Source organism: Lycium barbarum, chromosome 6 (assembly GCF_019175385.1).
Source record: "Lycium barbarum isolate Lr01 chromosome 6, ASM1917538v2, whole genome shotgun sequence".
Classification (NCBI taxonomy): domain Eukaryota; kingdom Viridiplantae; phylum Streptophyta; class Magnoliopsida; order Solanales; family Solanaceae; genus Lycium; species Lycium barbarum.
This window is the reverse complement of record NC_083342.1, coordinates 129554482-129568940: the sequence shown is the minus strand read 5'-3', so window position 1 is coordinate 129568940 and position 14459 is coordinate 129554482. Positions and strand designations below refer to the sequence as shown.

Genomic DNA, 14459 nt, shown 5'->3' with positions numbered 1-14459 from the left:
AAACTTACTCAAAGTGTATTTTTTAAGTTTTTCAGTTGTTTTGAAAACAAAAACTATATTTTTCAAACACTCACAATTTTCATGGCCAAACAAGCCCTAAATATATCACAATTTTTTTTTTAAAATGCAAAAATAAGGCAAACGCATATACATGAGACTATAAATGTGCACTTAAACGTATAAATACTCGCTAATCGCAATTTTGCAGCTTTCAATTAACTCGATTTTTTTTTTACACTTGAATAATTAAAAAACAATAACTTTAACCAATAAAAATCCTTAAAAAAAGAAATTTCAAATTAAAAAATTTCTTTTTTTTAAGGATTTTCTTCTCGGCTTTACAGTTTTCTTAATTTGAAATTTCTTTTACACTTGAAATACTGAACTTAGAAATACTGAACTTGTAAAATTTACACTTGAAATACTGAACTTAGAAACCCATCAAATCGAGATAAATCACGACTTCTATAAACCCAATCAAATCGTGAAATCATAAGGGTAACTTTTAATTTGAAAATAATGGGAAGGTGTTTAGGGATGTTATAGGCGAAGGAAGGGTAAAATTGTAAAACAAATCGAAGATACAATTTTGGCCCTCCAAACAAGAAAAATAAAATAAAATCGTAGAAGCAAATCAGATTGAATTCAATCTTCTTGAAGAAACCTGAAACCAGGCCTGTATTGTATTATCCACAAATCCGCCATGTCCCTCTTATTTCGTTCCTTACCAACCATAGCCCTTCGTTCCAAACCTTCACCTCTACGTTTATTCTACCTTAATTTCCACCACAACACCCCCATTACCCTTACCCCCACTACTTCACTTATCAACTGCCGCCCTCTTTCTTCTTCTACTTGTGCCACTAGTCCTCTTTCTTCCACTGAAACAGTTGTTGTTCCGAACACCAAAATTTCAACAACTGATGGGCTTCAATGGGTAAGTAGGAACCACTACTGTGGTGAATTGTCCGAAAACGATGTGGGTAAACGGGTTAAGCTTTGTGGGTGGGTCGCCCTTCATCGCATCCACGGCGGTCTTACTTTCCTCAATCTTAGAGACCAATCTGGAATTGTTCAGGTTATTTATGCAATTATTATTCTGATATTTACAGACAACTGATTGTTACCTTTTTTTTTCCTCTCATTTTGACTTTGCTTATTATTTAATAATTCCCATTTTATCGAGGCTTAGTTGATTGATTGATAACAACGGTCAAGTGTCACATTTTTTCCTTGAGACATAGTTGATTGATTGTTATTTCCATTCATATATTGTGGGAATGCCACATCCTTTGAAGCTTTTATATTTATGTGGAGACAACTAGTTTTCAATTGAGGCGTAGTTTGATTGGTTGTCTGTTTTCCCCATTTTTATATGGAAACGTCACGTCTTTACGAGCTTTTATCTTTATTTACCTTTGTGTATCGTTATGGAAATTGATTTTTCTCTAAGTTTACCGTGTTATCTTTAAGGAACCCCTTTAGTAGTTGAATGAAATGAGACCTGAATAGAGTGGAATGGTTATAGAAATTTATACGCTGGCAAGTAGTTTGAATTGATGCAAAGTTGATTGACTGACATTCTTCTCTTAAAATTGAAATTTCTCAAAGTTTGCTTGTGTTATCTTGATGTAAATATGTTGGTCTTAGTTGGTGATGGAACTCTTAATTTCAGATTACAACACTTCCTGATGATTTTCCTGAGGCTCATTCTACTGTGAGAGATCTGAGACTTGAGTATGTGGTTGCCATTGAAGGTGTTGTTCGGCCTAGACCAGCTGAATCTGTCAACAAAAAGATGAAAACTGGCATGATAGAGGTAACTTCTAATGACCGTTGGTTAATCATGATAATTTCTCCCTTCTTTCCATCTTTTTTGGTGAGTGTCAAACTTCTATCTCTCCTCATTTATGTTAGTTTATTATTGTAATTGATATAATCACGTTCATTGGTTGCTTGTAACAATTCAGAATAGTGTCACATTTCTAAAATTATATTTACCTTAAAACATATAAAAGATCTTCAGGGCATGACAAAGAAAACTTAAAACATGTTTAAAATGTTACAGAATTGTGGTAGTTTACATGAAGTTCCAATTTGTAACGCTCTGATCTACCAGAATCATACTTGATGTCATGTAGAGCTTTTCATTAGCTTCCCAGTTTTCTCTGGCTATTGCTTTTGTCATGAGGCATCTTCTTTATTCGGTCTCTTAAACAATATCTGAGATGCAGAGGGATGCAAGTATTTTATTCAGCAGTGCGAACATATTGTATGCATACATCTCTTAATTTTTTTTAATGACAGTGGAGTCTGGGCCAACTTGCATGCACCTTGACTATTCCACTGGGTACCTGCTGCCTTCAACCAGCGCAGGTACCGGGTAACTCTGCCCACCAAAGCTTGAGCATATGGGAAGAAAATCACCTAGTATCTTTTGCCTCCGCTGGGATTTGAACTGGAGACCTCATGATTCTCATCCTCCACCCACTCATTGACCGCTAGGCCACACCCTTGGATCCATCCATACATCTCCTTAAAATGAATGCTAAACAACATACGAGATTGCACGGAACTGATCCAATTGGTGTAATTGGACTTTAGGACTTCTGATTAACTAGTATGGTTCTTATGTGTATTGCAGTTAAAATAGTTAAATGTTGCTGAAAAGACATGAGAAAGACTAAACGACTTACATTTTACTTTTGGATAAATTAACCTCTAATCTAAAGTGCTAAGTTTTTGAATAAGTACCTAGATACTACTAGTCTAATTAAATCAGAAACTTTATAAGGGCCTTAGTCAAATCTCTTAAAGCTGAGGTTCTTATCACCCAAGGACTTTTGTCTTTCTGCTTTCACGATCTTCTTATTTTTTTCTTAATTGATTGGATCTGTTTAGTGGCCTTGTCTTATATCCAATCATGCTAAATTTATTCTATATGCTAGTTGCTTAACAAAGTTATATTTCCACTAATTGGTTATGTATGCAGGTTGCTGCAGAGGATGTCCAGGTGTTGAATGCAGTAAGGTTGAAGTTGCCCTTCTTGGTAACAACTGCAGATGATGCAAAAGATTCAGCTAAAGAGGAAATCAGATTGCGGTAACTAATGAAAGCTCTATAGCTGTTTGCTGAATCTTTTGTTTGTTTTTCTTTTCTGGTTCCTATTTGACCTCATGATCTGCTTCCGGATCCTTAATTCTCATCTTCCCTTGAACTTATTTTTAATTGCACACTGTTCCTTGATCGTCAAATTTTTTTGGATGGAGAAGTTCACTGATGCTGGAGCCATTTATGCAAGGGTTATTTATTGGGCCTCCTTAGGAAGAGTGGTATATCAAAGTCAATAAAGTTAATTACTAGCTGGCAAACCTTTTTATCTTGGATGAATATACGGCTGGAGCTTTTTAACACACCAATTCTTAATATGGTCTGGAGGGTTGATGAGGGACTTAATTGTTATCCTCCACTCTTATTAGGGAGGGGTCAAAACCAAGAACTACTTCCATTTCTGTTTTCTTTTAGAGAAGTGTCTTGAGTCCTCACAAGGTAGGGGTAAGGCTGCGCACACACCACCCTCCGCAGACCCCACTTGTGAGATTACACCAAATATGTTGTTGTTGTAGAGAAGTCTCTTGAATTTTACTAGATTTATTGTTTCTGGGACCTAATTGTGGACTTGAAAGTTAGCCAATAATGCCATTTATCTGTATATATTTCAAACTGAAAGTACCTTTTCTCTATAATGACACAATGGGGAATTGGGCAAGGGGTGGGATCACGTCAGAAGTTATTAAACTTTATAAGTCTCTGTGCCCTAGATTTCATCTTGTATCTCTTTGCTGGTACCTTCCTTCCCTCCTCTGTGTCAATACATGGAATTATTTAATGTTTTAATTTGCTCCATATTTTTCTGGTGGAATCCATGCATGAACAATTACAGGACAGGAAAAAAGTTCCAGGATAGAAGTTGCATTTAGAAATTTATTGGTTTCTATGTAGGTGCTAAAAGTCATCTATTGAGAAATCTCTCTAGTCTCTAAAAACTCGCCTCCGTTGTTGTTTCGAAGTGCATTAGCCTCCCCTAATTTTTGTTCTCTGTTAGAAATTTTCTTGCAGGTATTGATCAATACCCCCTGAAACTTTATTTGGAATCTGGAGAACAGAAATAATAAATGAACTTTCAGCACTCAAAATGATCATCTTTTTCTAGAAGAGCGTTTTGACGTTTCACTTTTTTGCTTCTTTCTCTACCATTGCTTTTCTATTGATGTGATACTGCCGCAGTTCAGAATCGTTACCTTTCTCATAAAAAAAGAAACTACTCCATATTAAACAGTAAGGGCATAGTCCAGCTCTCTTGCACGTATCAAATTGTATCTTTGATTTGTTTTGGATCTTGTTGTTTTTCTTGACATATGTATGTGTTCTGCGAAGACTATCCTTTTTTTCATTGGAGGAGAGTTTCTTTTTCCTGAAACTTTTTACCCTTTTCTTATATTGACACAGTGCTTCTTGATAGAATTTAATCTTGTACACATTTTTAGATATCGATGCCTTGATTTGCGCCGTCCACAGATGAGCTCAAATATAATTTTGCGACATAGAGTAGTGAAACTTCTTCGAAGATACCTAGAAGATGTGCATGATTTTGTTGAGGTAATATGTTTGCCCTCTAAATGTACTTTTATAGAATTTGGATATCTATCTTCTTCTTTCTTTTGTGAATAAGTAATTTGGTTATCTAGTCTTGATGAAAATGTTGCTTCTTTATTTTCTTTTATTTTTTTTGTGGCTTTTGTTGTTAGTATTGACCCCAACATTCTGATGGTTACAAGGTAGATTGAGACACCAATACTATCTAGATCTACTCCTGAAGGTGCTCGTGATTATTTGGTTCCTTCAAGAGTTCAGGTATTCGTCACTTATCTTCTGTTTTGGTACTTTTATTGCTTATTCGGTCCCTCTATTTGCTGTTTTTAAAAATGAAGGTTGTTGGTACAAAAGTAGCGAGTCTTCTTGCAAATAACGCTGCTTGTTCCTCCAGCTCTCTGTTTTATTCTTTATGCTCTTTTACCTTTGAAGTGAAATACATTTGTGGAGTTCTCTCTCTAATTATTTCTCCATGACATGGAATTTATTTTGTGGTTGTGTTTGTAAAGCCAGGAACATTTTATGCACTACCCCAGAGTCCGCAGCTGTTCAAGCAAATGTTGATGGTCTCCGGTTTTGATAAATACTACCAAATAGCAAGGTAATTCATTTGTGTAATAGAAATTTAAGATATTTCTGCTTCAAGTCTCTTGCATACAAAGTTCATGGTGATCCAGATTTAAAGTTCAGGCGTTTTCAACGCTAAAAACTATGTGAATCAAAATAATTTTATTGACACCTCAGAGAAGTCATCTTATTCTTAAAATAAAGAAAAAAAAAATGCTCATGAGCAGGTACCCCATCATTTATGACTCACGTTAGTCTGTATGGTGCAATTCTCAGGTGCTTTAGGGATGAAGATTTGAGAGCTGACAGACAACCCGAGTTCACACAGCTAGATATTGAAATGGCTTTCACTTCCATGGAGGACATGCTGAAGCTCAATGAAGATTTGATTAGAAAGGTTAGATGTCAATGAAAGGAGTAAGATTTGTTAAAGTGTTAATTGTAATAAAAACAGCATCAACTTGATAATGCAAGAGCCATGAACGAAGTAGGGGAGTTAGAGAGGGTAGAAGTGGGGAAGGAGTTAGAAGTGGGTAGAAGTGGGGAAGGAGTTAGACGTGAGGGAGAAGGAGAGGAAAGAAGGGTTGAAAAGGGAGCTAGCTGATTTTGCTTTAGCCCAAGAGGTTAGTTGGAGACAAAAATCTAGGGCGTTATGGTTGAAGGAGGGCGACTCTAATACAAAATTCTTTCGCAGGATAGCAGTTTCAAATAGAAGGAGAAACTTTATAGAATCGGTGGAGGTCAATGGGGTGAGCCATGTGGGGAAGGAAGAAGTGGAGGGAGCAGTTGTGGATTATTATGAAAATTTGTTTAAAGAGGGAGCAGAGTGGAGGCCTACTGTGGAGGGTCTGGTGTTTAATCAAATTGGAAGGGAGGAGGGTGAGTGGTTGGAGCGGGCAATTGAGGAGGATGAGGTAAAAAGTGCGTTGGAGTGTTGTGCGGGTGACAAAGCTCCGGGCCCAGATGGTTTCTCTGTGGCTTTTTTTCAACATTGTTGGAATACAGTCAAATTTTATGTGATGGATACTATTGCTGAGTTCCAAGATAGGGGTGAAATCGAAAAAAGTTTGAATGCCTCGTTTATTGTCATCATTCCTAAACGGGAGGGAGCCACGGGCATGAAGGACTATAGACCTATTAGTCTAGTGGGAAGTATCTACAAGATTATTTCTAAGGTGCTTTTCATTAGACTTAAGAAGGTGTTGGATGGAACTATTTCTACTTCACAAAATGCCTTTGTGGAGGGTAGACAGATTTTGGATGCAGCGTTGGTGGCAAATGAAGTGGTGGATTCAAGGAGAAAGCAAGGAGTACCAGGTGTGTTGTGCAAACTTGATATTGAGAAGGCATATGATCATGTGAATTGGAAATTTCTAGATTCCATGTTGTTTCAAATGGGATTTGGAGAGAAATGGAGGAAGTGGATCTATTTTTGCATTTCTTCGGTGAGATTTTCCGTGTTGGTGAATGGTAATCCATGCGGTTTTTTTTTGGGAGCTCGAGGGGTTTGAGACAAGGAGACCCTCTATTACCGATGTTGTTTATTTTAGTTATGGAAGCTCTGAGCAGGATGATGGATAGAGCTGTACTGGGGGTTACCTGAAAGGTTTTGATGCAGCGGTTGGGGGTGTAGGGGCAATGTCGGTGTCTCACCTATTGTTCGCGGATGATACATTGGTTTTTTGTGATGCAGTTGAGACCCAGTTGGACTATTTAGGCCAAGTTCTCATATGTTTTCATGCGGTATCAGGACTTAAAATTAATTTGAGGAAGTGTGAGATTATCCCTATTGGGGAGGTGAATAACATTGGGTCACTTGCTCGTGTCTTGAATTATAGGGTTGGAGCTCTGCCGACTACATACCTCGGATTACCACTAGGTGCCTCGAACAAGGATCTTACGGTGTGGAATCCGGTTGTTCAGAGGGTTGAGAAGAGACTAGCAGGGTGGCAGAAAAGATATTTGTCCAAGGGTGGGAAAAAAATGCTTATTAAAAGCACATTATCGAGTATTCCCACTTATTACTTGTCTTTATTTCTTGCTCCAATTTTGGTCATTAATAAGTTGGAAAAGAGTCAGAGAGATTTCCTTTGGGATGCGGCGGATGGGGCAAGGAAGTTTCACTTGGTGGGGTGGGACATTGTCACGTCTCCTAAAAAATGGGGAGGCCTCGGAGTTAAGAATTTTAAAGTTTTTAATAAAGCTTTATTGGGCAAATGGATGTGGAGGTTCGGGGTGGAGGTACAAGCTTTGTGGAGAGGGGTGATAGTTGACAAATATGGGATTATGGAAGGAGGCTGGAAAACCAGAGATATCTTTTTGCCTTTTGGTTGTGGTTTATGGAGAAATATCATGAAGGGTGGGGATAATTTTGTGAAAAATAACTCATTCAAGGTCGGAGATGAGAGGAGGGTATATTTTTGGGGACACAACTGGTGTGGGGACATATTATTGAAAGATGATTTCCAGAGTTTGTACAGAATATCTTGCCAAAGAGATTTGACAATTCAACAGATTAGGGGGACTCAAGGCGGAGAGACTTTTTGGGATTTGAGATTTAGAAGGGGTTTTCAAGATTGGGAAGTGGATGAGTTTCAAAGATTGATAGATTTGCTTCATAGGCAAGTCAACCGGGTGGATAATCTCGATGTGTGGTGTTGGGCCCAAGGAAATAATGGAGTGTTTTCAGTGAAGTCTTTTTATGAGAAACTTTTGGTTAGGGAGGAAGTTGATTTCCCATGTAATGCAATATAGGTTCCAACTGTGCCGAGGAAGGTGTGTTTCTTCACTTGGCTAGCCACTAGAGGAGTGATTTTGACGGCGGAAAATCTTAGAAAGAGAAAGGTTGTTTGCGTCAGTTGGTGCTACATATGCAACGAGACAGGGGAGGACGTGAACTATCTTTTTCTACATTGTAGGTTTACCATGAGACTGTGGTGGGACATGTTTGGGTGGTTCAACACTTCTTGGGCAATGCCAAGAACTGTGAAAGAGTTGATGGTTAGTTGGAAGAGCGAGAGGAGGAGGAGAAGACAAAGGGCTTGGAATTTGGTTCCGCTTGCATTGATGTGGGTAGTTTGGAATGAGAGAAACAAAAGAGCTTTTAAAGGAATAGAGTCAAGTTTTTCTCAATTAAGGAGTAGTCTTCGCTCCCTTATTTTCTTTTGGTGTAATCAGAAAGTTCCTAGTTGTATAGAGGATTGGGTGGAGTTTGTAGAGAATCATATTTTGTAGATCCTTTATCTTTTGGTTTATCCCTTGTATACGGTCGTTCTTTGGCCATGTTTTTGAATGAAAATACTTTTACTTGATCAAAAATAAAAAATAAAAAAATGCAAGAGCCACATTACTGGAGAAAGTATTGTTTCCTACAGCATTGCACCTCAAGTTGTTGCACTATTGAAGAATTTATGTAACATAGACATGCATATGGGGAAATATATTTCACCAGAGGTGCTGGAAATAACAAAGCTGTGAAATGATTGCCACATTTTTATTAGTTATTTATTAGATCACCAAATATACATATGGTGCCGATCCTAGGGAGTATGGGTGCCGGTACTAGTGATGGCTACAGATTTGGTAAGATAGGAAAATGGTGCTAGAGGTTGAGCTATGGGACGTTAGTCACATTGCACATAAAGCAACTCGAGCCTTATGTATATCTTAAAGGAAGTTTTTCCTGCAAGAAAATATTAAGCTGCTCTAGGATTCTCTTTTGGTATGCCTCCCTTAGTGTGCATTGAGGCAAAAACATTTGGTGATTTCTTCCCATCTGTCTAAGCCTTGGTGGATAAAGTTACCTGGCGATCTGTGCTGGTGTGAGATAGCAGACACCCCGTGGAATTAGTCGAGGTCCAGGCAAGCTGTCCTGGACACCACGGTTGCCAGGAAAAAAGGTGTGCATTGAACGTCTTCTTTTACAGAGACATTAGTGTAATTGCTGAGCCTGGGATATATAGCTTTAAAATGTAAGCTGTGATACGCAGTGGAAACTAAGTAACTAAGAACTTAAAATTCTCTTTCCTTTTGGTTTACTGCATATGACCTGTCCAAATTACTTATAGTATTTACAATATGGCATGCATGCTTATCAGTCAATTTCCCCATATGGGTATTACTTCTGTTAGCAACAAAATCTATCCTCTTATTCTTCCTTCTAAGTCTTAACACTCTTCAAAGATTGTAAGTTGTGTGATTCTAGTCCTGCATGGCACCAAGTGTCTAAGACATTATCTCTGGAGGCACCTCGCCTTTGCCTCTTATCTCTATCTTGAAATTCAAGTTTTTAGATGAAGTGGAATGACGTCATACAATTTCGTTTAAAAATTGCTAAGCAGGCATTTCATGTTTTAAAAGAGTGTGTTGTCACTTGTCAGAAATTCATGGGATGATTTTCTTAAGTTCTTGATGAGGTTGTTTTTATTTAGTTTGTCTTTGCACAGTAAGAAGTTCAAAACAAGTGAATTTTTACCTATCTATCAAAAATAAATAAATTCAAAACAATTGATGAATGATCACATCTTTTATTGCAGCTCTTTCAGGAAATCCAAGGTGTCCAACTGCCAAGCCCTTTTCCAAGGCTTACATATGCCGAAGCAATGAGTCGATATGGTTCAGACAGACCAGATACTCGTTTTGATGTTGAATTACGAGATGTAATTTTTCTGCTGACTCCAATATAGATCTTTGTTCTTCTTTATTTCTGTTTTTCTTGGCAATGTACTTTTTCTTTCTTTCCTATGATGAATGTGTAGTTGTTGGCTTGTTGATATACCTTATTCTTTCTCTTACACTTTTGGCTTGGGGCTTTTGGGGGCCGGGGGGGGGGGGGGGGGGATCATACCAATTAAGTTAGATTATGATCCAGTTCACTTTCTTAGAATTAGTATATTTTAAGATTTTGCTCTTTAATCTGTACAACTGATAGAGTTAAGAGTATCTTAGTCTACAAGCTCACTGCTTCTATGTTAAAACTCCCGCTCCTTGTCTATGTAGTTGTATTATTTCCAAAGATGCTTAATATGAAGAAATTTAACTAAATACGTCAAAATTTGTGATGCCACCCTATAGCTGATGATACTTGTTTTGTTTGACATGCAGGTGTCCAGCATTTTCTCCAATACCACATTCAAGGTTTTCTCAGATACCTTAGCAAGTGGAGGAATTATTAAGGCCTTATGTGTGCCTTCTGGGACAAAAACTTATTCAAATACAGCTTTGAAGAAAGGCGACCTTTACAAAGAAGCAATCAAATCTGGAGCAAAGGGTTTGCCTTTTTTAAAGGTCTTGAATGACGGTAATGGAAGTTCTCTTATTGGCAACGAGTGTAAATTATATATTTTGTGTAGTTTTACTTCTGGTTCTCTTTTAGCCGTATATGACGTTCTTCTTTAAGTTCAGTAATTTTTTTGGGGTAGTCTACTTCCCGCAATGAAAGAGATTTTGCTCAATAATTTCCATACAAACAAGACTTTCCGCCCTTCCCCACAAAAGTTACACATCCATAACCTCCAATAAAGTATGTTTGAAGAAGAAAAATTAGGTACAGGAGATATGGGCCATATTGAGGCTTCAAGTTATGTGGATGTACCTTAAAGTTTCTCTTGACATAAATTGATTACTGTGAATTTCTCAGGAAGCATTGAAGGGATCCCCCCTCTGGTTTCTAGTTTGGATACGGCAAAGAAAGAGGAATTGCTGAATCAGTTCTCTGCAGTACCAGATGATCTCATCTTGTTTGCTGTTGGTCACCACACAGAAGTCAATAAAACATTGGATCGTCTGAGAACATATGTAGCACATGAACTGGGTTTAATTGACAACGTGGGTTTCTGATGTTCCAATTTGGGTCAACATATGTGCATATCTGTAGAAGAGATAGGTTCATGACTAGCATCTTGTATGTCCTAATGTCCATCTTTCTTTTGTCTATATCTAGTCCAGGCATTCAATACTTTGGGTGACCGACTTCCCAATGTTTGAGTGGAACGACTCAGAACAGAGACTTGAGGTATGGTGCCTTGAATTATCTCCCATGATGCATGTGCACAGTCAGTCCATTAGTCATTTTGCTTCTTGGCCTTAGGTGGTCTGCTTTTGAATATTGAGAAGTAAATTAGCAAGCCCAAGGTGTCCTTTATTATTGTGAGGTATTGTGCCCTTAATGACGCAAGAGGTCCATGAAAGAAAATCAAGGAAGAACTCAATGTTTAATTATCAAACAAAAGGAATAAGAACACCAAAAGAACTCAATGTTACATTTAATGCTACTGCCACTTGGTCTTGTTTGTTGGTTATTATGAGCTTCACAATTATTTTATGTGTTATTGTTCTTACCTTACTAGCCTGAGAGGTACAACCCTGTTCTCAATGGCCAATTTTTTTTTGTCATGATCCTACCCTGATTTTCTCTAGTATACATTCCATTTCCAATACCTAGGAGGCGCAGGTCAATAAATCCATAGCAATCAAGAATTCTACCGCCAGAACTCTCACCAGTAGCTAGAAAACTATTGCTTACTTGTAAAATTGAGAAAACTCAAATAGAACTTTTAGATGCGTGACAACTTGTCACATTTCTACTTTTCGAAGATACCAGAAATTTATATGTCTCTGCTTTTAAAGAACATGAGCAAAGCAGTTCCTTACATTGATTATTATGACTGTTCTGGCAAGGATATCCTCGATCTTGCATCTAAGTTGTGTCAATCAGATGGTGTCATTTTCTCAAAGACTAATCTGTTTCTCTGTTACGATATCTCGTTAAGTGAAGACCATAACTTTCTTACAGGCCTTGCATCATCCTTTCACTGCACCTAATCCAGAAGATGTAAATGACCTCTCTTCTGCCCGTGCTTTAGCTTATGACATGGTTTACAATGGTGTTGAGGTACATAAATTCGCGTTCTCTTTACTAGCTGCTTGAGTGATAGAATATAATAATGTGATGAAAATAATTATATTATATTGCTACCTTATATCTTGAATTAGATTGGTGGAGGAAGCTTGAGAATTTACAAGCGTGATGTCCAAGAGAAGGTTCTCAATATTGTTGGCATTTCCCGAGAACAGGTAAGCTGACTCCTTTGGTTTGCATTGCATCCAGTGATTGTCCAGGAAAGAACCTTTTTGTCTATAAAATAGACCAGATTATGTACTTTTCTTATTGTTAAATCATTTTGTAATTTGATTTTTCCTTGAATCTTTTGTTTTAGTCTACTTACACATGGTACTATATTTGCACTTTATGAGTCTAAAATCTTACTGGAAACATAGAGAGGCAAGTTAGTTAGTATAAAAAGGAAGGGTGATTTGTGGATTGGTTTTGTGCGTACAGCTGGCCAAGGTTAGGGTCACTGATGGTATAGGTTCTTATTTTTGAGGGAAATCGAGTGCATTTGATGCTGTTCTTGATCTTTGCTGAAGTCTGACAGACTTGGAACACTGATGGTATAAGTTCTTATTTTTGAGGGAAATCGAGTGCATTTGATGCTGTTCTTGATCTTTGCTGAAGTCTGACAGACTTGGAACCAATTTTCCAGCGAGTCAATTGAAATTAACATGTATATGTTGTCTCATTCGTGGCAGGCTGAAGCAAAATTTGGCTATCTTTTGGAGGCTCTGGACATGGGTGCTCCTCCACACGGTATTGCAGGATGCTTTCTGTTGTTTTGACATTTTATTTACTGGCATGAGGCAAACTCTTTCTGCTAATCAAATGTTACGGAGTTTGTATGTGAATACTATATTTTATGAAGACCTACCTTCCTTATCCGCTATGACACAATTAAGGTGGATTTGAACTTCTATAGTGTCCTGGCCTTGAGGAATAGATCTGTCCCTCCGAAGCCAAAGACAATGCTTGGATGCCATAGGCCACTAAATTACAATTCTTGAAAGAACTATAATCTTTCTTTGATAGCTACTGCCTACTGCTAATAATTCTAAAGTAGAACGTCAAACCTGAACTTGGAACATGGTGGAGCTTTTTTACTAATTCCTAGAACTTTTTTAGAGCAGTTGCTTCTTCAGGCTTATACTTTCTATTTTAATGTTATTTGGCCCTGAGAAATCATTGCATTGTTCGAGTGAGTGGTACTTTTTTTTTTGTAACTAGAGTGAGTGGTACTTAAAATTGTATTACTCATTATGTTGCAGGAGGAATTGCTTATGGGTTGGATAGATTGGTGATGCTCTTGGCGGGATCTCATTCCATCAGGGATGTTATAGCTTTTCCAAAGACAACAACTGCTCAATGTGCCCTTACTCATTCACCATCAGAGGTTGATCCTCAACAGCTTAAAGATCTTTCGTTGCAGAAGATTTAGTTTCTTAATTGATTTTGGGAAGTATTATGTACTGGAAAAATTGGGAAAGCAAAAGAAAACGATAGATACCGGGGGTAGGGGTAAAATTGGAGATGTTCAGAGAAATCCTGGGATTATCGCCCACAGACATGTTTTGTTAAAGAATTTTACCTTTTTTTCATTTTTTATGCGATTAGAGAAGGCGCCCTCATTCCCATATAGTTATTTTGAAACATTAATGTAGTAGCACAAAGATTATTAGGTTCCAGTTTAACTAGTGAAATTCTGAATGCTTTATGGGCATACTGATGAGGGAAAGGATTCTTTTTACTGGACTCGACTTTCATTCTTACTGATGGTGCTTTACTGTACATTCTAAATGCGGTCTACTTATACAGTATATATTTACATGTGTAGTCTTGCTTCGCAAATGACATTCCATCATAAGCTTTAAATAATGTGAAAATGTCTACCAGAAATCTGCGTACTTTTCATGAATTTCCCATCGGAACATTGTCGATAATTTTGGATTTCAATCGGGAAAACGCGAGGTTTCTAGTATTCTCTTACTATCAGATTTAGGGTTGGCAATTTCAGCCCACATTTGTAAAATCAGCCCATTTAAACCCACATTTTAATGAGTTTAACCCCTTAAATTCAGTTCATTTTTTAGAGCGGTTGTCCTTCAAACGCGCTGGTGTTTAATTTTTGTCCTCAAATTGTTGGTCTTTAATTTTTGCCTTTCGCCTTAAAAAATGGCCGAAAATACTCTGAGGTTCTAGGTTCGAATCTCGCTCAGTGAAAAAAAATAAAAATTCGCAAGGCAAGGCTCTAAGAGAATTTTGTGGGACAAAATTCTCAATGGCATCTATGATTGGTCATATAATCGTGCTTACGTAGATGCTCTTTATACAAGATTCTTTGTTGGTG

General features: G+C 37.6%; 1 protein-coding gene across 1 annotated transcript; it reads left to right on the top strand.

Moving 5' to 3' along the window:
• The first annotated feature begins 579 nt into the window (after nt 1-579).
• On the top strand, nt 580-13881 carry LOC132598909 (aspartate--tRNA ligase, chloroplastic/mitochondrial). The gene is made up of 15 exons (XM_060312057.1): nt 580-1078; nt 1676-1819; nt 2993-3102; nt 4548-4659; nt 4843-4914; nt 5163-5254; nt 5497-5617; nt 9756-9878; nt 10324-10519; nt 10859-11046; nt 11162-11233; nt 12014-12112; nt 12214-12294; nt 12811-12868; nt 13381-13881. Exons 1-15 carry the CDS (start codon nt 704-706, stop codon nt 13548-13550), a joined length of 2013 nt encoding a protein of 670 aa, XP_060168040.1. The 5' UTR covers nt 580-703; the 3' UTR covers nt 13551-13881.
• The last annotated feature ends 578 nt before the right edge of the window (nt 13882-14459 follow it).

What these genes read in the sequence shown, in the direction of transcription:
- LOC132598909 (XM_060312057.1), top strand. Translation starts at nt 704, where the DNA reads ATGTCCCTCTTATTTCGTTCCTTACCAACCATAGCCCTTCGTTCCAAA. An exon ending in TGGTTCCTTCAAGAGTTCAG is followed by an intron (nt 4,915 to 5,162) that starts GTATTCGTCACT and finishes GTGTTTGTAAAG; the next exon opens with CCAGGAACATTTTATGCACT. An exon ending in TGGTTTACAATGGTGTTGAG is followed by an intron (nt 12,113 to 12,213) that starts GTACATAAATTC and finishes ATCTTGAATTAG; the next exon opens with ATTGGTGGAGGAAGCTTGAG.